This window comes from Gloeophyllum trabeum, assembly GCF_000344685.1.
Source record: "Gloeophyllum trabeum ATCC 11539 unplaced genomic scaffold GLOTRscaffold_00010, whole genome shotgun sequence".
NCBI lineage: Eukaryota > Fungi > Basidiomycota > Agaricomycetes > Gloeophyllales > Gloeophyllaceae > Gloeophyllum > Gloeophyllum trabeum.
The window spans coordinates 693,559-716,213 of NW_006920419.1; the positions used below are offsets into that span (position 1 = coordinate 693,559).

Below are 22,655 nucleotides of genomic sequence, written 5' to 3' on the forward strand. Positions count from 1 at the left end.
GTACGGAGACAGGCTTGAATTGAGGATGGTTATTCTACTCACCGTCGCACTAAGGAGAAAGGCCATAATGTACTGCCCTCTAAATGGTATTGAGTAGACGAAGCCAAGCTTTGGACGTTACATTGTGCTGAATCATGCTAACGGCGAAGCTGGGGACTCGGAGGAGCTCGACTAATAGATTGCTCATCACGTACTCATTGTATAAACAATATTTCTTGCTGTCTCCGCTGTATTTACAAAAGAGGCATACTACCAGTTTTCACCGATGCTACCAGAGACAAGAAATATCCCTCTAACTGAAGGGGAAACGTTGTACGTATCGCTGCTTCATGCGTTGGCAATCGGAGCCAAGCAGGACGAGACGGTCTCGGTGTCCGTCCACGTGCCGCCGTTGTCGGTGGGGGTCTCGGAGAGGACGTATCCGGTGTCGAAGTTGCCTACGAATATCAGGGAGGGGGGTCAGTGGCTTTCATACTGAGGAGGGAGTACTATATGACCCACCAGCTGCCCAGCCAACATAGCCGAGGAAGACTACGAAGTTGTTAGCCAGTCTTTTCACAAGCGCGAAGATGGGGCATACCATCGGCGATGGTCTTCTGGTAGGCGACCTGCTGGCACAGATACTCGACACAGGAAGCAGTGTTACCTCCGCCAGTCTCAGTGTTGATCGCGAGACGGTTGTTAGCACGGAGCCAAACAGAGAGCGGCTCCCAGGCCTCCACGGTGTTGTTGGTGACGCAGGTGTTGCTCGTGCCGGAGTTATCGGAGTCCAAGTACTTGTGCACGTCCATAATCAGGTTGGTGGTGCTACCGTCGGGGTTCGTCACTGTGGCGAGCGCCGCAGCGGACCCTCCGGAGACGAACGTAGCGGCCGAGGTCCAGTTGTCGCCAGGGAGGAGGATGTACTGAGAGGTGGCTCTATAGGCGTAGCCATCAGCGATGTGCGGCAGAAGTGATGATTCTCGGCCACGCACCCGGCGTTGCGAATGGCAGTGACTGCGGCTTGGACAGTGGCAGCCCAAGTGGTGATGCTCGGGAGGTCATGCGGCTCATTCATGCTACATACTGCATTGAGATACGGAAGACAGTGCCGCGATGTCAGGACTCACATGCCGAACATGACGTGGGACTGAGACTTGTACTGAGTAGCCAGGGAGGACCACAGGGCCGCGAACTGGGCGTTGGTGGGTCCGCCCTGCCCGATGATCTAAAAATGGTGGGGGCGAGCTCATAAGACTTCTTATCAAGGGGCCAGAGTATTTGGCCAATTACCTCTCCGTTCCACCTAGCGTAGTTGTGGATGTCGATGATGCAGTAGGCACCCGTGTTCAAGCAAGCTTGGACGAGGGCATCGTATTTGTCGAAGTTGGTGGAGTTGAGGGTACCACCAACCACACCGTTGGTCAGGTACTGCCAGCCGACGGGGAGACGGAACAGGTTGTATCCGTCGTCGTTGACAAAGTGCTGCATCTGGCCCGCACCGTCCGCGCCTGCTCGTACTCAGCGACTGCCATAGTCCAAGTAAGATGGGTGGAAGACGCACCATAGTACTGCGTCAAGGGCGGATACGCGCCGCTGACAGTGCAGGTACCGTCGGTGCCGCAGCCGAAGTCGAAACCAGCGATGTTGACACCAGCGAACTTCAGGGGAGCAGGGCCTGTCACTCTCGGAGAGAGCGCGGCGGCGCGCGCAGAGATGGCGGAGACGCCGACGATCGCGAGACTGAGGAGTGCCTTGAACATGTTACCTGACCCTCTGGTGATGTGCACTGAGGTTGTCGGTCCTGGTCGGATGAGGACCGCCTTTTATATCCTCGCGGTGAACAGGACTTAGCAAAAGACCCAAAGTACGGGGAACTCTTGCATGAGGCGGGGACGTCGTTTGTCGTCGCTGTAGTCCCGATAACTCGCCGAAATCAGCGTTGTGGGTGTTTCTCGACTTCCAATGCAGATGCGCCGTACACTGGTCCTCGAGTAACGTGATTTGTCATTGTAGTTTCTTGAACGCCTGCAGTGGGGCCAACCATGGTTCCTATAACATCCGCGCAGCTTCTTCGTAACCACCGCGTTGCCCTGGATTGTTGCCAAAAGTAGGAACCCTTGGTGAAATAGCAGGCCTGGGGAGCGAGTGCTTTGGGGTCCGCTGGAACCTCTTCAGAACATCGGCTAAAGGATTTGTGTCTTGTGTACCTCCGATTGAACGCCCTCTTGACATGGTGATCCGAACAATCTGCTGCATGATCCTGAGCGATCCCGAGGGCGAATAAGCAGATCAAAAAGGTTATTTTAGGGTTCAACTTCGAGTTAACCGAATCCTGTGGAAAGCTGCAGCGTGACAGAGAAGGCGAGAGCGCATGAGGCTTCAATCATCCTATGACCAACGTAGAATGAAGATGTGAGAAGAATCAGCCAGCCTCAGCCTTCAGGTGTACCGGCAGGGAAACATGCAGATTCACTTCCGATACCCTGGAGACGGAGGCCGAACTGCAGTCGCATGCTGTCTTCCATAGACCTGAGAGTATGACGTCCATGCACAGCCAAGTACATCCGGTCTGGCTAATGGAACAGCTATCCCTGCCCAGCAGCAAGGTACTACTACTAGTAGCTGATGGTGATAGCATATGCTGACCCTATGGAGATCTTGCTGTTCTATCCGTGCGTCTCGTATGAAAGGCCGCGACGCGACTGCTCTGAATCGCAATCAAGACCGGAGCAACGTGGATCATTCGGACCCTGGGAGGCCTGGAGTTAGCTCTTTCATCGTGGCGACGTGGCCTTCAATGTTGTTGGTGGATACTCCTGCCATGGCTGGCCAGAGTCTCGACATAAGCGGCGAATGCCGGCGACATTTACCAATTGCGGAAGTACCTCGGGCGCGCGGTCTTGAAGTCAACTTGAACGTCTTGGCCTCTCCGGTCATACCACCTCCCCAGGATTTGATACAGGTATGTTAATAGCAACGGTGTTATTGAGGGAATGGGACATTAGAGAGACTCGAACATTCTGGCAGTGATGACGGCAGACGTCGCTCTCACTTGTCTTTCTGGCACTCGGATACGTCGTTCGCTGTAGTACGCAGTTAAACTTCAATGGATCCGCAGAGGCGCCATTTCCTCGGCCGTCCATGCGAAGACCATACCAAGTCTAGGCATCGTGAATGGGCAGGCAAAGTGCCAACTTTCGCGGAACAGTGCGCTCGGGACAACCTGGAATTACTGCGGACTTCGGGTGATCATCGACAAACAACACCAAGACGGGGTGCCCCAGTGGTGCGGAGACATGTCTTCGGGTTCCTCTCTGTACCGTTCGGTACCGAGAGCAGTGCAGCTGAGCCGACAAGTCGAGGCTCCCGGAGGCTCGCCTACCACGGGTCAACTGGCCTATCTGAGTCGACTTAGGCATCCTGCTGGAGGTGTAGGGCGAAGATAGGGTTCTCCTCGGTGCCGACTGATTCCCGACAATGGCTCTTGGGGTTGGCCTATGCTGATGGTCGGAAGACTTACGCAGGTATCGTTACGGAAGGCGCATATATTCTGATAATCTCTGTTTGAACTGCCAATGAGCTCTTCTGCATGTCACGAACACACGCTCCTACTTATGGGGCGCATGGGTAACTTCTCCTATCCAGCATTTGTTACACCCTTCTAGTGTTCCGACTGAATGTACGGATGGCATTATAGACCCCAGGGGTGGCCAAGGACTCATGCGCCGTCCTGGCAGACCCCATCGTCATTGTCTGCTCTTGCAACATGAAATTTCGTCTCTAGCTCAATGTCACGCCGCCTATTGGCTGACATTGATCGACCACCCCCAGTAGCGTAAGCAGGCTCCGTACTACGGCTGCCGACGATTAACGCCACGTTTGATGGACTAACAGAATTAACGAGTTGAATCGCAGACACCCTGTTTTCACGCATCGATGCGAAGAGCTATCGCCATATTACATTTCCAGGGCCATTCAGGGTCAGGTGAGATCCTTGCTTAGCGATACACTCGTGGGGGGTTACTCCAGCTGTCCATGTGTCACAGTATGCGGGACAGCGCGCATTGCGATATACGAACCGCTTGAATGACCGCACTCTTGATGAGTGTAGCATACCAAGTTCAATACAGGTTTCCAGGATACCCAGTGCTCAGAAGCCTGGCATTCTATCCATTTTCTATGCCTCCCGGAGGACTTCAACGCATGCGCACTAGGGTTGGGATCCCTCGTCGAGGTGCTGAAGTCCACGACTAACGCAATTATAGTGATGGGTGGCAGCATCGAGCGGAAGAAAGCGGTCAATCCTGCAAATAAAAGAATAGCATGATGCTCTATTGTAACATCTTCCACCCCTCCCTTCTGTGGTGGAGGCCCGTAAGAGGCCCTGTCTTATCCCTCGGATTCTCTCCTCCCGCTCGACGCACAGATTCAAATCGGGCCGAAGCACCTGCTGCACTGCCACCGGGCCGGGCGGGATTATCAGGGCCAAGAATTATCTAAGCGCGCATGCTGTGCGATGGATCTTTGGATGACTCGGCCGAAAGTAATTTATCTGTGACTCTGCATCCTCCTCTTACTCCCGCCCGCCCGCCCGCCATGCCCATCCTCGGCCTCGACCCGTCGCTGTACCCGCGCCACCCGCCGCACTTTGACATCGAGCAAGTCATCCGGCCCAACATCCTCGCCCTGCACCCCTACCGCTGCGCCCGCGATGATTATTCCTCTGGCATCCTGCTCGACGCCAACGAGAACGCCCTCGGCCACTCCATCTCTCCGGAGGGCAACGGAAATGCAACCACAGCAGAAATCGACTCTACACTCGCCCTCGACCTGCACCGCTACCCCTCACCGACGCACGACGACATCAAGTCCCGGATCGCACTACTTCGGGGGCTGCCTGGTGCGAACCACGTCTTCCTAGGCGTAGGCAGCGACGAGGTCATCGATCTCCTGATGCGCGTGTGCGCGCGGCCAGGCCAGGACAAAATCCTGACCACGCCGCCGACGTACGGGATGTACGGGGTGTGCGCGCAGGTGAACGACGTTGGTGTCGTGGAGGTGGACCTTGAGCTCAGCGGGGAGAAGGGCGAGGGGGGTGAGGAGGGGCGGTTTTCGGTCAGGGTGGACGAGGTGTGAGCTCTGCTTTATCGTTCCTCTGCCTGTCTTTTGCTAACTCGACTTGTTTCTATGACAGGTAAAGAAAGCCGTCGCGGCGGACCCGAGCATCAAGCTTATCTTCCTCTGCTCGCCGGGCAACCCGACCGGCACCCTGCTCTCCCTTGCCTCCATCCGCGCGATCCTTGCAGACCCCGCTTTTAAGGGCATCGTAGTCGTTGATGAGGCCTACATCGATTTCGCACCCGAAGGGAGTAGTGCCGCCCAACTAGTAACGGAGTTCGCGAACCTATGCGTCGTGCAGACGTTGTCCAAGAGCTTCGGGCTCGCAGCGATCCGGTGCGCCTTTCCGTTCCTCCCGCTCCCCCGAGAACGCTCACACTAACCTACCACTCTGCTATGATAGGCTCGGCATCGCCCTCGCGCACCCCGCACTCATCCAGATCCTCATGAACACCAAAGCGCCGTACAACATCTCCAGCCCGACCGCGCACCTCGCCTCGCTCGCGCTCGCCCCCGCCTCCCTGCGGTCCATGCGCGCCAAGGTCGACACCCTCGTCTCCTCGCGCCAGACCCTCCTCAGCGCCCTCCATTCGCCCGCTTTGAAGACATTGGGACTGGGCGAGGTCATCGGTGGCAACGACGCGAACTTTGTGGTCGTGCGGGTGCTGGGCACGGACGGGCAGCCGGACAACGAGCGCGCGAAGCGGGTGTACAAGGCCCTGGCGGAGGAGGCGGGCGTGGTCGTTCGGTACCGCGGGAGCGAGAAGGGGTGTCAGGGCTGTTTGCGGATCACGGTGGGCACGGAAGAGGAGAATGACGTTTTACTGAAGAGGTTGGAGGAGACGCTTGCCAGGATATAGATTATCGTCCGGAGTAACCTCGAGTGTATAAGGTACTCGCCCGTAGCGAAGTGCCTCAAGCACTACGTCCGAGTGCCTTTCAGTGTATGATTGCCTAGCATGCTAGATTTCAGTGCCTTAAGCATTCATACAAAAGGCACTTCGTACACGTCGGACTCGAATGTATAAGACATGACTGTCGCTGGACGCTTCGAAGCGACAGATCTATCTCTATACCGAGCATTTACTCCTGCCTATCCACGTCGCCTTCCTTCTCCCCCTCCTTGGCTCGTTCACCTTCACTGTCCGGATCAGCCCCAACTTTCTCGCCCTGCTCCAACGCCGGCGTCGCGGTCCCCCTGGGCATCCGCTTCGCCCTTGCAAACATCCCCACCTCGCGATCCCTGATGAAATTCACGATGATCATCGGCCAGCTCGGGTGGCTCGGCAGCGTGTCGTAGAACTCGGGCGCGAGAGCGCGCAGCGCGGGGAGGCGCGTCCAGGGCACCGAGGGGAAGTCGTGGTGCTCATTATGGTAGCCAACCTGGAGCTCTACGGTCAGCCTCGGGTGCGTCACAGGTGGAGGGGACGCACATTGTATGCGAAGATATTAAGCGGGCCGTAGTACGAGTACGTCTCCTGGCCCAGCCCGTCCCATAGATAGTGCTCCGCGATGAAGTGCCCCGCGAGCGGGTGCAGGCTCCCCGCGAAGAAGCTGCTCATGAGCAGGTACCACATCGCGTAGGCGCCGCAGGTGCGCACGAGCACGTAGTCGAAGGCGAGCTCGGTGAGGAGGTTGTAGAGGTGCCAACGCGTGGGGGTCTGTGTGCGCACGAAGCCGGGGCGGAGGGCGTAGAAGAAGATTTGGAAGGTCCTGGAGGGGGTCAGCGGGGAGGACAGGAGGATGGGAAAGGGGTGAGCGTACGTGAAGATGACCTTGCCGAGGACGTTGTTGAGGCAAAGGAGTTCGAGGCGCGAGGGGAGGTCTGTGTCGATCCCGTCCTCACCCAGGTATTTGTGATGCTCTATGTGATACCTCTGCTCGCCAAACCAACCTGATCAGCTCCCTCTTTCCCACTGACCAAAAAGAATTAAAAGAAAATGGCAGACGCACCTTGAACGCAGCAGCGTACGGCACACCGATGGGCAAATTCGCAAACACCGCGAGGGCTTTGTTCGCCTTGACGCCGCGGAACGCGAGGTTGTGCGTGATCTCGTGAATGGCCAAGAAGAGGTTGTGGTTTGCCGTGCCCCCAACTGCGTACGCGACGAACAGGAAGAGCGGGGAGAGCGGGTGCGTGCGGCGGAGTGCGTATGCGACGGAGAGCTGGAGCGCGACGACGAGCAGGACGACGTACTTGGTCAAGGGCTCGTAGCCCATGAGCTTCGTGACCTGTCCGAGTTCAGAATCCAGAGTTCAGACGTCAGCTATTAAACCAGGATAGGGAACGGACCTCAGGGTGCGCCTTCATAATTGCCTGCCGCCTGCTCCGGTGCGGCTCCTCGGTCATCAGCCACAGAAAGTCGGACGGGTCCTGCGGGGGTCCTGGGTATGACACGCCATCGTCCTTTTCGTTCGGAGCGACTACGACCGTGCGCCGCGGTGAACGGGCGGGTTTGCCTTCGGTGAGGGACTCTGCCCCGCCGAAAAGGCTAAAGTCTACGTATACCTTCTCAGAACTCTTCGGCCACAGACGTACCGGAGAACGTACCTATGAGCCTGCCCGCGCTGGCGGGGACGGATGGACCAGACATGAGATGCCAGTTCTCATGTAACGCGGGGTTTTCGAGCTTGGGCTGCGTTGCCAGAAAGTCACGCCACAGAACAAATAGGGGTCAATTATAGACAGATCTAGAGCCACAAATAGGACGCCAATCTTTTGTGGCACAAGGTGGATGACCCATAGTACGTCTCGCGGCTAGTATACAGATAAAATAACAGAGGTATGTCCGTCGGCGACGAGGCAGGCTCTATGTTACAAAAGGGGAGAGATACATGGGCCTGCGTCTCGGTACGCCGGTTCAAAAGAGCGCAAACATGATTAATATTTACGCGAAGGGCATCTTCGTGTTGACTCCACAGGTCAAGAAAGACCAGTCAGTGAGGCGGTGAGAGATCACATTTGCTCAGTCCAATGGTCAAGTAGATAGTCAGTCTCTGGTATGCGCTCACCTTCACATGCTCTCTTACAGGAGGCCACACCATCTAGCTGGCGTTCCTCCCGATCCTCGTGCTGCAAGCCGCATTATTTGTTCACCATAGCAAGATCCTAGTTGGAAATCGAACATTGAGTGGACAGGATGGAGCACAAAAGATGAATGCATGCCGCTAGATCATGATAGCAATCCAAATCGTCCTGATCTCGTTGTCGGTTGCAGCGTACTCGGAGACAAGCTCCTCGTACGAAGCAGGCTGATATTCATTGAACGTCGAGTACCACTGAGATTTCCTCGGCGGCTCTGGAAAAGCGGTCGGCGTGCTGGGTAACCTGGCAGATGCGTATTGGCGCATGAGTAGAAATCCCACCTAAGTGGTCTTACTGTTTTGCACAGCCCCTGCTTGGTCACTTGCAGGAACTTTGGCCTGTTTATCCTTTCTCTTCTCGCAGGAAACTAAAAACAAGCGAAGTAGCTGCGCCAACGGACAATTCAGTAATTGCTATGCATACCTTGCGTTTACTGCGCAACTACAGCTAGCATATTACTTGGGATGAAATTCAAAACTTAGTCCACCTGGGCCCGTTGCAATTGAACCGCTGCAATCTGTACCCATGGCCATCGCTGCTAGCGGACTGCTGGGATAATAGCAGCTATCTGTCTGCCTCTTCGCTAGTGTCCTTTCTTCTTGCCTTCGACGCCGCTGTTGCCCTGGGCATTGGTAGTCTGTCCGAGGCCAGTTTGTATCCGGGAGGAAGTCGCGTTACCGACGACCGTGACACTTATAAGACTGTGATGAGTCGCGTCTGTCACCATCACGTGATTCCAGTTCAAGCCGTCCGCGTCGGGCACACAAAGCGCACGCCTCTGCATCTGTTCGCTGCGATGGGTGTACCCGGTCTTTGGGATGTAAGTTCTACATCTTTCCTTTTCGACATTCGCATAATTATCTCTGCTGTAGATTCTCCGTCCTGCCGGAAAAGTTCGCTCGCTCACGGAAATTTCTGTCGTAGAAGGATTCGAAGCAAATGTCGGTGGCCACCGCGGGTTTCGTATCGGGATAGATGCGAGTATATGGTTCTTTCACGCTGCGTATGGGAGGGAGGGTGAAAACCCGGAGCTCAGAACGCTCTTCTTCCGCTGTTGCCGACTCATGAACATGCCGTTCCTACCCCTATTCGTGTTCGACGGTCCGAAAAGGCCCTCTGTCAAGCGGGGAAAGCGCGTATCTGGAAATGCGCACTGGCTAACTACTGGCATGAAGAACATTATTGAAGCTTTTGGATTTGAATGGAGAACGGTAAGTTGCCTTTTACTCTCAAATGTCTCACTGTAGACAAACGTCGCACAGGCTCCTGGAGAAGCAGAGGCCGAACTGGCATATCTTAACCGCATAGGCGTGATCGACGCTATCTTGTCGGACGATGTCGACAACTTTTTGTTCGGCGCCACCATGGTGATTCGCAAGTACGACGGCTCATTCTGAGGGAAGTCAAAATGCTCGCTGACCTTTGCAATGTATCCCTCAGCCCCAGCAATACCTTGTCTGGCAACAAAGCTCACCCTGTCAAGAACTCCGCTGGAAGAGACGATGGTAATCATTCCGTCGTATACAAATCCGAGGATTTCCTAGACCACCCCGACATAGGCCTTACGCAAGGAGGCCTCATCCTGATCGGTCTACTCAGCGGAGGAGACTACCATCAAGCCGGTCTCGCACGCTGTGGCCCCGGTACCGCACGAGGCCTCGCCAAGTGCGGATTTGGAGACAGTCTCCTAGAAGCCCTCGATCGGCTTCCGAGGGAGAAACTCCCGGACTTCTTGAAAGTCTGGCGACAGCAGATCCGGGATGAGCTGAAGACTAACTCGCAGGGACACCTGGGGCGGAAAAATCCCTCCCTTGCGAAGTCCGTGCCGGAGGACTTCCCCGACATCGAGATTCTGCTGTCGTACGCCAGGCCCATCACGTCCGAAAGCGAAGGTAAATCTGTCAAGGTCAGGTGGACCAGGGAGCCTGACCTTAGTAAGATTGCTGGACTCTGCGAACTGTACTTCGAATGGGGCGTCAAGGATATCATCATTAAGCGCTTCCGAACCGTCCTGTGGCCGTCTGCAGTCTTGCGTATACTGCGTCGTGCTGCGTTGGACGCAGACGAAAGGGCAGTCTTACCCTCAACGCCCAGGAAGAAGAGCGGGCACAGGCCACCGATCGGGACTCCTTCGTCTATGATTGCTAAGCATTTCTCTTCTATGCAGCTGAACTCACCATCTCGGGGCGAATCTGATGACGAGGACGGGGACGAGGACGAGGACGAGGACGAGGAGCGTCTGATCGTGAAGATACACTCCACTCGCGCCCATGCTTCTACGGATGGTATCCTAGAGTACCGTCTGGAGATCGCACCAGCACAGCTGGTTCGTCTTAGCGCAGCGGGTGTCAAAGGTATACGGCCGGTGGAAGCTGTCACCTGCCAATCCGACGAAGATGATGACGAAGGGGACGAAGATGACGCTCCGAAGGGCAAAGGAGGTAAGAAAGCGCCACCGGACCCTGAGAGTCATCTCAGGGTCTGGATGCCTGCCTCGATGGTCAAGTTAGCGGAGCCTCACATAGTCGAGGAATACGAGGCAGTCCAGCAGAAGAAAGCCGATAAGAAGTCGAAAGGGCGCAACGCGAGCAGCAGCGCAGGGATCAAGTCGAAAGCTGCGCCCAAGGCCCCTGCCCGGCGCGAAGGACATGAAAGCCCGTCTACGCCGTCTAAGGCGAGACCTAAAGCTAGTACCTCCAGGAAGGTCTTATCGTCGAAGGACAGACATGTCTTCGATATAAGTGACAGTTCCGGAGATCACCTCTCTGCTAGGGTCGAGGCCACCGAGTCCCCTGTAGGCTCAAAGTCGGGAAGTGGATCCCGACGACGCTTGGCGAAGCCTAGAGTCGACATAGTCGAAGAGGACGAGAGCTCAGGATCAGAAGACATTATCGTTGGACGCGCGGCAGCTAGTGCTACGACATCGAAGAAGTCAGGGGTGTCTTCAAAGCAGAAGACCCTCGTGGACCTTCATCCCGTGACGCAAGGCAGCAGACATCGTACCGCCTCCGCCTCCGCCTCCGCCTCCAAGGGAGGCGAGTCCCGACGCACTGCGTCTCGACAGGTCCCATTACTGCAGGAAGAGGAGTGCGGCAGTGAGACGTACGATCTCGCTCCTGTCATCAAGCCTCGAGGGTTGGGTTTCCAGCCAAGACCACCTCCATCTTTACCTCGCACGGAAGAAGATCAGAGCGACTCTGAGGCGCACACACTCGCGTCTCTCAGAAGTCCTCGCAAAACGGGGCGCAGTCGAGTCTCCACGACCGATTCTGACACTGACCGCAAGTCACCTCGGAGCTCAACCAGTCATTCGTCGCCCCATTCAAGGCAAACCAAGAACCGACATGAGGAGCGGAGACCTGTATCCCCTTCACCTCGAGGGAAATCTGGTACCCGGTCGCTGAAGCCCAAGCAACCACCTGCAGCTGCGTCCGAGGTGATCGACGTCTCTAGCGACTCCGATATTCCCGAGCCTCGTATGCTATTAGCCCCGCTGCTGATGGCTAAGGCGAGGCAACGCCCCGCTGCTTCCAAACCTAGTGCAGTTCAGTCTAAACCCAAGATGCACATCCGCTCAGATATTATCATCGATCTAACGTAGTTGTATTTTACCATCCTGTCCTCTCGACATCGGCTTACGCCCCACACACACACACACAAATCCATTGTACTGTTTTCATCATCGAATTGCATAATTTACGTGATCTGTCCGACGCATATTCCGTGTCTAAGCCTCTGGTAAGGAATGCGGACGAAAGCTAAAGGTTACAACCCCAAGAAGCAAGGCGACTAATACACTACAAGTAAGAATTTATGCGAGTCAATCGTAAGGTACGTGTAACGCGACGCGAAAGCATCACAGATGCATGGGAGAACCGAGGACAAAATGACTTCATGATTTTGCCATCGACCCAAGGTTGTATCCGGGCGCAGCGACTGACGCGCTCGAAGGTGTTCTGCTACTCAGAGCTAGCGGACTCAGAATACCCCTGCCAGGATTCTGTTTTGAGCCCGTTGCCCATAACGTGCCGCTCGGCGTGCCAGGGCCGGGCGTGACGGGGCGGGAGACAGCGGGGGTGTTGACTTGCGACCGGTTGTGCACCATATGGGCGCGGACGAGGTGGCCAGCGGCGAGCGCACTGATGAGCGACAGCTCGCCGGCCATGACAGCAGCGGCGATGATACGGGCCAAGCGCTGGGCGTTCTGGCCGGGGTCCGTAGGGTGGGCGCCCTTGATACCGAGCATTTCCAAGACGGCGCCTTGAGGACCCAAGACAGTACCACCGCCGACTGTGCCGACCTCGATACAAGGCATGGAGACAGTCATGAGAAGGTCCTCGCCATTGTTGACTCTGTCATGGAAAGCAATCAGCACGAAGAGCATCATATATCAGACCAGATCACTCACGGCTCCATGAGAGTCATGCACATGGAACTCTCGACGTTCTGCGCGGGGTCCTGGCCGGTAGCAAGGAAGATAGCCGTCAAGATGTTCGCCGCGTGCGCGTTGAAGCCACCAATGGAGCCCGCCATCGCCGAGCCGATGAGGTTCTTCTTCACATTGACGTTCACCAGCGACTCGACGGTGGTCTTGAGCACGCTCTTGACGATTTTGCCGGGGATGACAGCTTCAGCGACGACGCTCTTGCCGCGGCCCTCGATCCAGTTGATCGCAGCGGGCTTCTTGTCCGTGCAGTAGTTGCCCGACAGCGCGAGGACAATCATGTCCGGGAACTTCGCCTGCAGGACCTCGAGCGCTTTCTCGGTCCCCTTCGAGATCATATTCATACCCATCGCATCGCCGGTGGTAGTGGCAAAGCGGACGTAGAGCGTCCGGCCAGCCATCGCGCACTTGAGTCTCTGCAGCTTGGCGAAGCGCGACGTCGACTCGAAAGCCTCCTTCAGAATGGCGTTGCCCTCGTCCGAATCGATCCAAGCCTTGGCGCGCGCGGCCTCGGTGATGCTCGGGAAGTCGATGGCAGGGCCACGGGTCATGGAGTCGTAGGTGACGACCGTCGTGACGCCTCCGCCGGCGTTCAGGGCCTTCGATCCGCGCGAAGTGGACGCGACGAGGGTGCCCTCAGCGGTAGCCATCGGGATCGGGTACAGTTCACCGTCGATCTTGAGCGGACCGGCGATACCGAGAGGAAGCGGGATGTAGCCAACGACGTTCTCGCAGCACGCGCCGTATACCTTCGAGTAGTCGTACTGAGACATGGGAATAATGGAGTGTTCCAGGGTTTTAGTCTTCGATGCACGAGCTGCAAACCAACACCATAAGCAACTCGATCACCACCAAGAGCGCCAACCAACTTACAGATCAAAGCCCGCCGAATAGCGACAGCCCGCTCCAAATCACCCAACACCTTCTCAAGCGCATATGCAGCAATCTTGCCCGCCTGGCACAGCTGAATAACTTCCTCGTCGTTCAACAGCGACAACGACACCGAAACGGGACGCGGGCCATTCTCAAAGATATCAATGCACTCCTGTAGCGAGCGCACGGTATCCCTCGACACCTCCGACACCTTCTTCACCTCACCAGGGCTTGACGGCGTGGACGACTCGGACGAGCTGCTCGAGCTCGGGGCCGGCGGCAGCGCAGGCAACTGCTGCGGCCTCTCCCGCGCCTTCTCCAGCTTGCGATCAATGTCCTCCAGGCTGAGCGGCTGAGCACCGAGGTGCTCGGGCATGGGCGAGATGACGGCGGCAGCACTCGCAGACATGAACGGCGGCTGTGCAGCGGTCGAGCCCGACGTGAACGCGAGGCCCTTGAGCAAGAACCCGTTCAAGGCGATGCTGACCGCGAGGATGGCCACGATCCACTTGCTCATGATCGGATCCGCGACGATGCCGGTCCATGACTCCAAGAACTGCTCGACCTTCGCACTCGCGCCGCGAGTAGATGTGGGCGGGACGATGCGCACGTAGACGGGAGGCGCGACCTTGACGAGCAGGTCCTTCTCGACGGTGTCGAGCGCAGCGCTGTCGTTCGACAGCGGCGTAGCGTGCGCAACCGCAATGTCAGAAAGCACCTTCGAGATGACGGGGCTGGTGATATCGACCTTGCGGACAGCGGGGATAGGCTGGTCGCCGTACACTCTGTTGTTATACCGAGCAGCCGCGGTCGCGGGCGCCAGAGTCGTGCACAAGTTCAAAATATGTAGCGTCAAGAATGACACGATCTGCACACGTATCATCAAAACCTCCTTCTATACCCTAACCGAAACATGAACACTCACCAAAAGCAGCTTGAGCCTTGCAACAGGGCTCTCCTCGTCCTCCTTCTGGGCCTCCAGGCCGGGACGCACACCCTGGTGCTGCTTGAGCATGCTGCCCTTGACACCAAGAATGGCAGCGGTAAGGCGCTCGCGGAAGCTCATGTTCTTGCTGGTAATCGGGATGGGCTCCTCGTCATCATCATCGTCGACAGCAGCGGAGCCCTTTGGCTTGCGCGTAGCCTTTGCGTACTGCTGAGCCAGCGTCCGCGCGATATACCTGAAGCGCTTGATGCGGCGGACCTATTATAGAGGGAAGACACTTGTCAGTACCATCGTTCGCAGCATATATCGAGCACAACACAAAGCGTAAAGCAGACGTAAACACGAAAGAGGAAAGGTCGCTCGGGGAAGGGACTAGGGTCCAATGACCGGTCACGTGCCGTCCCCATCTGCTTCTGGCCTTCGCACATGATAAACTGGCCTTCGACCAGAGTCAAACTGACACTGCCCGCACCCCATATCTACTCCCAAAGCATCCATGCCTGGGATCACCTCTGAACGCCCACCACCCCACCGTCCCATCTGGCATCCGACGCAGAAAGCGGCAGCCAGCGATGGAGCAAGCCCAGTACAGAAAAAAGAAAAGATCCGAAAGATAACCAGACAATGACCACCAGACCCGAAACCCGGACAAAAACGGAACTCGCACTCACCTCAACCATGACACCGAGCACCGCGACGTAGAACGTGCTCAGCACCACACAGTCTACAGTCAGCAGAACCGCAGCGAGCGCGCAAAACTCCTTCAAGCCCCCGACACCGCTCCAGATCCCCCCACACAGCACCGCAATCTCGAGCGCATAGTCCCTCAAGATCGAGTTGCCCACCGCGTCGTACGCCTCCATGATCACCTCGCTCGCGCTCTTCATCTGGCCCGCGCGGGGCGTCTGCATGCCCGAGCGCAGCGCGGGCGTGTCCGCGCCGCTTCTGCTGCCCGGGCTCGGCGCCTCGACGGGCTCCGTCACGTACCGGTTGCGGAACACCGCCTTCGCGAGGCGCAAAGGCTTCTCGAAGCCGACAGTGCACACGACGAACGGCATCGCCTCGCTCAGGCTGACCGGGTCGAGCGGGATGCGCAGGTACGCGCAGATGCAGAGCGTGAGCACAAAGGACGTGATGCCGCAGGAGAGCACGGCAGTCGTGAGCCAGAAGTTGGAGCCCAGCGCGCGGGAGCGCAGCACGAGCCGGATGAAGGTGAGGTGCATGAGGACGTAGCCGAGGAGGACGAGCATGATGTCGAGCGAGTCCGCTTTCTGTTGAGGGCGAGGCGCATATAGTGAGTAAACGATGCATATAGGGCGAAGGGAGCCCATCTCACCTTGGTCAGCTCCCAGAAACGCATGACGAGCGCGCGCAGGGCGTACGCGACCCACTTGCCGCTCTTCATCTGGCCAATATTCTCGGATTGCTGCTCCTCGACGTGGAAGCTGACGCCGTTGGCATCGCTCCCAAAGCTGGCGTGGTGCTTCAGCGCGGCGACAAAGTCGTCGCGCGCACCGGGAGTGAACGACAGGGTAAGGATCGTCGAGCGGGGTTGGACGGTAACGGACGTGAAACACGCGGACGCATCGGCGGTGCCGTTGAGCGCGCTGGGCGAGCACAGCGCGGGGTACTTGTAGCCGGAGAGGGACGGGAACTGGTGCGTCAGGTGCGCGATGAGGTGGTTCACCGAGTTCTCCACGAGGGCAGAGTCCACGGGCGCAGACTCTGACTTGGATGCCTGCGCGCAGCGTGAGCGTCTATGTTCTGCAACGTGTGATGACAGGCTGCTCACCTTCTTGGGCTTGCCAGCCGGCTTGGGCGCGTCCAGGGAGAAGACGATCTGCTGCAGCTCAAGGGCATCCACGCTCTCGTCGACGACTCCGCCCATCCATACGCTCTCCCCGACGCTGACCCACTCGCCCTCACGATAGAGAACGTTCGCCGGGCGGATTTCGGGCGCGGCGGACGGGGCGAGCCATGAGGAGTGCTTGATGACGGAGAGGAGCTGGAAGTAGGCGAGGGTGGTCGCGACGAAGAAGAAGACGATGGTCTCAATAGGGAGCGCGACGGCGTTCTTTGCGAGCGGGCGCAACAACGCGCGCATGGTGGCGACTATTGGGACGGTTGGGGGAGATGCAGAGCCCTGGGCCTCGGTGCGTGCAGAATAAAAAGTGCTGTTTCACTGCGTGTGAGTGTGGGGATAGGGCGTATCAAATTAATGTCCCTCGCTGTCAGCGGAAACGTACGTGCCTTTTCTACTCCACTAGTGACGAATAGCGCGTAGAATACGAATAAAAATACGGGCAGCCCTTCAGCAGACACGACGCGAAACAGAGCAGACAGGAGAGAACAGCGAATTGTGTTTTAGCAGTCGAACCATTTTATCTCTACTCTGCGCCCGTTACGGGCGGCCGGGACCCCGGGCAGTCCCACTGACATAAGGCCCCGCAACGCGATTGGCTCTGCCATTTGTGGCGCCCCGCTTCCCCGCCAATCGCGTTTGCATTTCGCGCCGGGCACTCGCCGTCCATTCCTGTGTCGTCCTCCCTCGCCAATGCGGCCGCATCCTCGTTTCGACAGCCTCGGTGGTGCTACATATACGCGCCGACACCGTTCCAAGCGTTCCACACGTCTGCGACCGTCTTCTCGTTTTCGCTCTGGATTGGAGGTGCCCCTCGCCCTCATTTCGCGGCCACAATGACTGGCCTGTCTCGCCCCCGTAGCAACAAAAGAGCTTGTCTATTCTCCGACTGCCTGTTTTGTCCTAACCTGCTCATACGACTCTGTAACTTGTCTTGGGGTCTGTCTCATCCTTCCTCATCGCCTTTTGTTTATGCGGCCGCTAAGTCCGAGCTCCTTCCTGCCGAAAGCCAAAATACACAATACACGTCCCTCGTCACTAGTCTCTGCGTTCTTCTATCTGAGGATCTTGAGCGTTGTCCTATGCACACGGAGGCCCAGCGGACCGATCGGAACCCGATGGCAGTCAAACATGTTTCTGCCTGCTGGCGAGCGGCCTGAGGGCATATAGCAGGACCGGGCTCGGCACCTGCATCATCGGAGGCATTCTTCACTAGCGCTGACGTCTGTACAGCACTACTTGCCATCTCCGTACAAGGCGCTACCATAATGCCTTCCAGATCAGCGGCCCAGATAAGATAACAGGCCGTCGGAGGCAAATGCAATTGCAAGCCTGACGCCGCCCGTATACGGCCACTGCTTCTGATGATCATGTCGGTCCCTGGGTGCGGCCTGCCAGGGTAAGCCGTCCTCTTGCCAGATGGCCGTTCCTTGCTGGGCGTCACCGGTGTCATAGGTACGATGCAGCACCTCATGTATTCCGGACTATCATAGCACAGTCATCCTGTACGTCGCTATTATGTATAGTACATTTTCTATGAAACTATCTTAGCGCCCCTACACCCTGCCTATAGCGATTAGGCTGACGGCCGAATAAGCGACCCCTTCTAGTCCAGCTCTCGCGCCATGTGTCGCGATAGTCTAGTTTCTACTCGCATATCTCTGACAGTGGCGAGGAGCACCGATGACAATTACTTGAACGTCCGAGTCTATGGAAGGATTTCATTCGCCCGACGCTGCTAATTTGAGAAGAGCCGGTCAGGATCAATGGCGAGACTCGATACAGGACCTCCGGACAACCATTCAACTCACAACCTAGGCCCCGTTCTATAGTGGACCAACACATCCCTGACTGGAATGACACAACCTAGTAAACAAGCAACCCCAAGTTCCCATACGTCTTCCATGCAGTCAATCGGACGTTCCCCTCCTCCGCGCACACACCTCCGAGTATCCCCAGCGCAGCTCTCTGGGGTCCCCGGCCTGCCATTCGTCGGTGCATCAAAGATATGTATGTATCGTATCACCTCTCGCGGTCCCGCGAGAGATAAGTAGCAAACACCAAACAGCCTCAGCCATCCTCTCAGGCGGCCGCACAATTGATCGCGCTGTACTGCCCCCGACCGTACAGTGTATGTTTTGGCTCAGAGTAGCTTGTTTCACTGTTACTCCATAAGCATGCTCCAGTGAGAAGAGTGCGGAAGAACAGGAAGCGCTGAAATCGATAGGTGAACGCTCCAGGCTGCACTCACCGGCACCGCTCCCTCCCATCCAACCCCGAGCTAACCGCACCAACCGCCACACACCAATACCCAGGACGTGCATCCATCAGCAAGATCTCTACACCGAATCGCCCTCCGGAATTTCACCGCCCATTGGCAATTCCAGCACCTCGCCCGCCAATCGCGGTGCCTGGCCGTCGTAGCCACGATCAACAATGAAAAATCTCAGGCCATAGTAGCACGATTCAGATTCAGGCAAGAGCGAAATGGGAAGGGCATCAACCCTGGCGGTCCCGAGCCCTCCCCGCTCGCGGGAACGCGCACGCCCGATCCGCTGTGTGGACAGCCATCGTGCGTCGGGTATTGATGCACTGGCAGGCCACCACCCGATGCCTGCGTCTGCATCGTCCTGGAGCGCTCGTCTCCTAACCTAACCTGAATGCCGCTCGGCCTTGAAGTCTGCGGCCCCGGACGAGAAGGCGCATTAGCAGCGCCATCGCCGCGTCCAAGTCCTTCCGAGTCCCGAGCCAGCGCTCGTACCTGGCGATGCCCATCCCTTCGTCAGCCACGACGGCCCGAGCCCTTCCCGCATACGGGAAAGCGGTCGCCCACTCCGCTGTGTAGCCATCTTGCGTTGGTAGTGACGCGGGCTGCCACCTACTCCTTGCCTCGCGCCGTCTTGGGAGCCCCGTCTCCTAACCTGCTCTCAATCAAATCCGCTCGGACAAGTCTCGGGCCTCGGACAGGACCACCTTAGCGGCGCCGTCTCCGTGTCGAAGTCCTTCGAAGTCCCGAGCCAGCACGTTCGTACCTGATATTGCTCATCGATGCATACCTTCGCCAGCCTTAGGAAGACCAGAGCGGGCCCGAGCCCCACCCGCGAACCTCCCGCTTGCATGCGCATACGGGGCCGCTGGATAGCCATCTTGCGTTGGGCAATGATGCAGGCAACCACCTACTCCTCGCACTCCTGCCTTCGACGAATCATATTTGGGAGTCGCGTCTCCTAACCCGGACTCAGCCAAGCAAGGGCGCATTAGCGGCGCCGGCCTCCCTCTTCTCCGCGTCGAAGTCCTTCGAAGTCCCGAGCCAGCTGCTCTGTGTGCCTGGCGATGCTCATCCCGCTACGCTCCCCGCGTCCCAGCCCGAACTTTGCACTTTCGTCAGCTTTTCCTCCATCAGGCATCGGTCCCGAGCCAGATGTGCGGCAATTTTCTTACTGACCGTGTGCAACCTCCGAGACACTCGTCTCCGAAGATAAATATATCCCGATGCATGGAACGGTGCGATGGCCGTCTTGCGCCCCGGATCCTCGTGTCTGCGAACTCGACTGAACCCTAAGTCTTCACCAGTGAGTAAGTTGCAACTGGAGTTCCGAACACCAACACGGCAATGGTGGGTGTCGACATGCCGTGCTTTCGCGGGAGCAGCAGGACAAATGCGTGGAGGCTCGAAACGTACTGTCGTACAGTACTTAGTGGATCCCGAAATTTGATTTTGCACGCCATCTGGTCTCCCTGAAAAGAAGAACCTTGGTGGCGCCCCCTATGTGTCTCTGAGGGTGCGTGTACACTGCACTGGATATCTGCCTGTGGGGGGTGGGGCGATGAAGGTGCGCTAAAGCGAGTAGTGGATGGCATGAGAGACCGGGAGCTGATCCAGGACTGTACAGCGGCGAAGCGCCTGCTGACCCCGCAGGAGCCGTTGACTCCCGCCCCAGGTGAGCGAATGGGGTTACACCACCGCGATGCGCTATAGCGACTCGAAAATGAGCCTATGGGCATATGCTACTAATGCATCCACTTCGGTTTAGCCTGCATTTTCTCATGGGTGCAAGGGCGGACATACGTACCCTTTTGCATAGAACATGTCGCGTGACATACTGCAGCATTACTCTGTCATCCTGTCAGGCGCTGAACCGCTCAGTGCAATATGAATATCTCACCAGATCACCACTTTCCATCCCCATTATCTACAGCGAGTATTCGTTGTTCCACACATCAGTCTAAGGCGTGCTGACAAGCCGCGAAGGATCCTGGCGTATCGTCCGGCAGTATCACTTACTTACCTGAGGCGGGAGTCGCGGGACAGAGCCCGAACCGTCCGCGCACATCCAATCGGGAGATAATGACCAACTCGTTGCTAGATCCTTTCGAGTCATGATCGCACACGCGATTCATGCAGCGGTATGACTTCAATCTTGGCCCTTGGAGAGAGTAGTAGCACGCTAGACAAGTCGCGCAACATCGACATTTCCTGTGGTCGGTCAATTGCTGGCGAAGCCGAACCAATGAGAACAATGCCATCTGGTCACAACATTTCAGCAGACTTACCGATCCGGGCACCTTCGTCGCGTTCCCGGCACACATGACGCAAACCCTGTGCGCGGGCCGCAACCGCAGGCTATTGGGACGAGACGCAGATGGAGGAGTCCACCATACCGGACGTCTGGCCGAATACCTGGAGCAGTTGGAATACGGCTGAACTTCAATGTCCCCAGGTCTTCTCGTACGTAGTCCAGCTTCTGCGCATCCCCGCTGAGAACGTACCCGCGTATGGTACGCTAGAGGAATTCCTTTGGGTATCTGGAGTGGTTAAAGTTGCGAATTGCTGGTAAGTAACCCGTCAAGGCGACTTGATGATCATTTCGTCTTCTGCATGAGATTACGAATATCTCCAGGATGGCATCGAAGGTTATCCTCCATAGCAACCTCTCTCATCGAGCCTCGTCGCCTTACTTAGATTTTAGTTGGATTTGAGACGAGGCCCCGGTGGCAGTTGCCCTGGCGTCTTCACAAGAGCAGAAAGCGGGTGCAGTTTGGAAGACGAGACCCAGCGTATAACGGGATTCTCTGTTCCAGATGCGACACCTTCCCGAAATCTAGGCGTTCGAAATTCGAATGAGAGCTTCACAATGTGTGGCCTCGGATGACATACATACATATAGTGAAGAACGAGTGCTAAGACCGTTCTCGGGCTGTAAGACGGCGTATATGAATGTCAAATGGCTTGTCTTTGAATCTCATAATTCTGTTCCAGTGATGTCGGGGGGAGGGGGAGGGCGTAAATTTCCTGCATACCGCTAACTGGATCAGCGCGTTTGAGGGGGAACGTCCGAGACTCGATATTAACATATCCATCTGCACCCCAATCAGCCGCTGCTGCATCGGGTCCTCTACCCGGACGGTGTCACTGCATGATTCCGGGAAAGCACCCGGTATGGTACATGGATTACTCATAGTAAGAGACGACAGCATGACCAATCGCATATCATAGTGTGGCGATGAGGCGGTAGCACAACAACAAGGAGGAAGGGGGAGAGGACGGCCAACATTCCGTACACGCTCACTATCGATCGAGAGACGGCAAGGTTAGTAAAGGTATAGTATTGAGGCAAGCAGATACGCACGAAAGTAAGAGCAGCACCCTTCGTCTTCTTCTCACCACCCAACTCGAAGCTGAACGCGAGTCAGATAAATTTATCAGAAGATTAAGGAGAACGCACTGTTTGCATCGCTTGAGGGACAGCTGCATTTTGTACTTGCACACTGTGCATTCTAGCCGGAGCACGACCTTCTTCGTGGTCTTGGCCTGATGCACAATGGCTTGACTCAAGCTTACGCTTGCATAGAGTGAAACTACGCACCTTCTTGTGGAAGACAGGCTTCTTCTGACCACCATAACCCGTCTGCTTACGGTCGTAACGGCGCTTTCCCTGAGCGACCAGCGAATCCTTGCCCTTCTTGTACTGCGTCACCTTGTGGGGACTGCATCCACTAATCTGAGCATGCGATGAGAGTTGAGCAGATGAAGGACGTACGTGTGCTTCCTGCAGTTCTTGCTAGCGCAGTCTATGCGGTCATCAGTATGTGCCTTGTACCAAACTCTGTGCTTTCAACTCACACGTCCGGCGTGTCCTGAGTGAACAGATATGTCAACGTTACATTGCGCAGGAATCATGCGTGGACTCACTTGGGAATGTTGACCATCTTGACCGGACTGTGTCGAGTACGAGCTTGGCCGTCGCCGTGAGTAATATTGGACTATCACTGAGAATGCGCGGAGGCTGCCGGGCAGATACTGTACAGTCGTGACAAAGGTGTGACCTGTCACTGACCTCAAAAT

General features: G+C 56.7%; 7 protein-coding genes across 7 annotated transcripts; 3 read left to right on the top strand and 4 right to left on the bottom strand.

Moving 5' to 3' along the window:
* Positions 1–163: 163 nt before the first annotated feature.
* On the bottom strand, positions 164–1,759 carry GLOTRDRAFT_63180 (glycoside hydrolase). Its single transcript, XM_007869711.1, has 7 exons — positions 1,544–1,759; positions 1,273–1,490; positions 1,110–1,207; positions 975–1,058; positions 581–918; positions 502–531; positions 164–437 (listed from the first exon to the last, which is right to left on the bottom strand). Exons 1-7 carry the CDS (start codon positions 1,740–1,742, stop codon positions 328–330), a joined length of 1,077 nt encoding a protein of 358 aa, XP_007867902.1. The 5' UTR covers positions 1,743–1,759; the 3' UTR covers positions 164–327.
* A 1,044-nt stretch (positions 1,760–2,803) lies between these two features.
* Positions 2,804–3,428, top strand: GLOTRDRAFT_94800 (uncharacterized protein; the record flags this gene model as incomplete). The annotated part of the gene is made up of 2 exons (XM_007869712.1): positions 2,804–2,944; positions 3,072–3,428. The coding sequence occupies 2 exons, from the start codon at positions 2,804–2,806 to the stop codon at positions 3,426–3,428; spliced, it is 498 nt and encodes a 165-aa protein (XP_007867903.1).
* Positions 3,429–4,578: 1,150 nt separating this feature from the next.
* GLOTRDRAFT_130934 (uncharacterized protein) lies at positions 4,579–5,960 on the top strand (the record flags this gene model as incomplete). Its single annotated transcript, XM_007869949.1, has 3 exons — positions 4,579–5,112; positions 5,177–5,436; positions 5,504–5,960. 3 exons carry the CDS (start codon positions 4,579–4,581, stop codon positions 5,958–5,960), a joined length of 1,251 nt encoding a protein of 416 aa, XP_007868140.1.
* Positions 5,961–6,183: 223 nt separating this feature from the next.
* GLOTRDRAFT_130935 (uncharacterized protein) lies at positions 6,184–7,694 on the bottom strand (the record flags this gene model as incomplete). Its single annotated transcript, XM_007869950.1, has 6 exons — positions 6,184–6,483; positions 6,534–6,813; positions 6,865–6,977; positions 7,054–7,332; positions 7,394–7,599; positions 7,652–7,694. The coding sequence occupies 6 exons, from the start codon at positions 7,692–7,694 to the stop codon at positions 6,184–6,186; spliced, it is 1,221 nt and encodes a 406-aa protein (XP_007868141.1).
* Positions 7,695–8,981: 1,287 nt separating this feature from the next.
* On the top strand, positions 8,982–11,827 carry GLOTRDRAFT_63186 (uncharacterized protein; the record flags this gene model as incomplete). Its single annotated transcript, XM_007869713.1, has 4 exons — positions 8,982–9,005; positions 9,058–9,396; positions 9,448–9,563; positions 9,626–11,827. The coding sequence occupies 4 exons, from the start codon at positions 8,982–8,984 to the stop codon at positions 11,784–11,786; spliced, it is 2,640 nt and encodes an 879-aa protein (XP_007867904.1). The 3' UTR covers positions 11,787–11,827.
* Positions 11,803–16,552, bottom strand: GLOTRDRAFT_78610 (3-hydroxy-3-methylglutaryl-coenzyme A reductase; the record flags this gene model as incomplete). Its single annotated transcript, XM_007869714.1, has 7 exons — positions 11,803–12,537; positions 12,594–13,446; positions 13,503–14,370; positions 14,428–14,706; positions 15,120–15,719; positions 15,785–16,186; positions 16,241–16,552. 7 exons carry the CDS (start codon positions 16,550–16,552, stop codon positions 12,078–12,080), a joined length of 3,774 nt encoding a protein of 1,257 aa, XP_007867905.1. The 3' UTR covers positions 11,803–12,077.
* A 5,020-nt stretch (positions 16,553–21,572) lies between these two features.
* GLOTRDRAFT_63194 (60S ribosomal protein L44) lies at positions 21,573–22,581 on the bottom strand. The gene is made up of 7 exons (XM_007869715.1): positions 22,503–22,581; positions 22,434–22,447; positions 22,351–22,381; positions 22,177–22,297; positions 22,036–22,121; positions 21,940–21,988; positions 21,573–21,878 (listed from the first exon to the last, which is right to left on the bottom strand). The coding sequence occupies exons 1-7, from the start codon at positions 22,517–22,519 to the stop codon at positions 21,876–21,878; spliced, it is 321 nt and encodes a 106-aa protein (XP_007867906.1). The 5' UTR covers positions 22,520–22,581; the 3' UTR covers positions 21,573–21,875.
* Positions 22,582–22,655: the final 74 nt, after the last annotated feature.

Excerpts from the sequence above, each read along its gene's own strand:
- GLOTRDRAFT_63180 (XM_007869711.1), bottom strand. The coding sequence starts at position 1,742 with ATGTTCAAGGCACTCCTCAGTCTCGCGATCGTCGGCGTCTCCGCCATC. Across the intron at positions 1,208-1,272 it reads ACGCTAGGTGGAACGGAGAG|ATCATCGGGCAGGGCGGACC; the intron begins GTAATTGGCCAA and ends CACCATTTTTAG. Across the intron at positions 1,059-1,109 it reads TCCCACGTCATGTTCGGCAT|CATGAATGAGCCGCATGACC; the intron begins GTGAGTCCTGAC and ends TGCAGTATGTAG.
- GLOTRDRAFT_63194 (XM_007869715.1), bottom strand. Across the intron at positions 22,298-22,350 it reads AAGAACTGCAGGAAGCACAC|TCCCCACAAGGTGACGCAGT; the intron begins GTACGTCCTTCA and ends TAGTGGATGCAG. Across the intron at positions 22,122-22,176 it reads AGCCTGTCTTCCACAAGAAG|GCCAAGACCACGAAGAAGGT; the intron begins GTGCGTAGTTTC and ends ATTGTGCATCAG.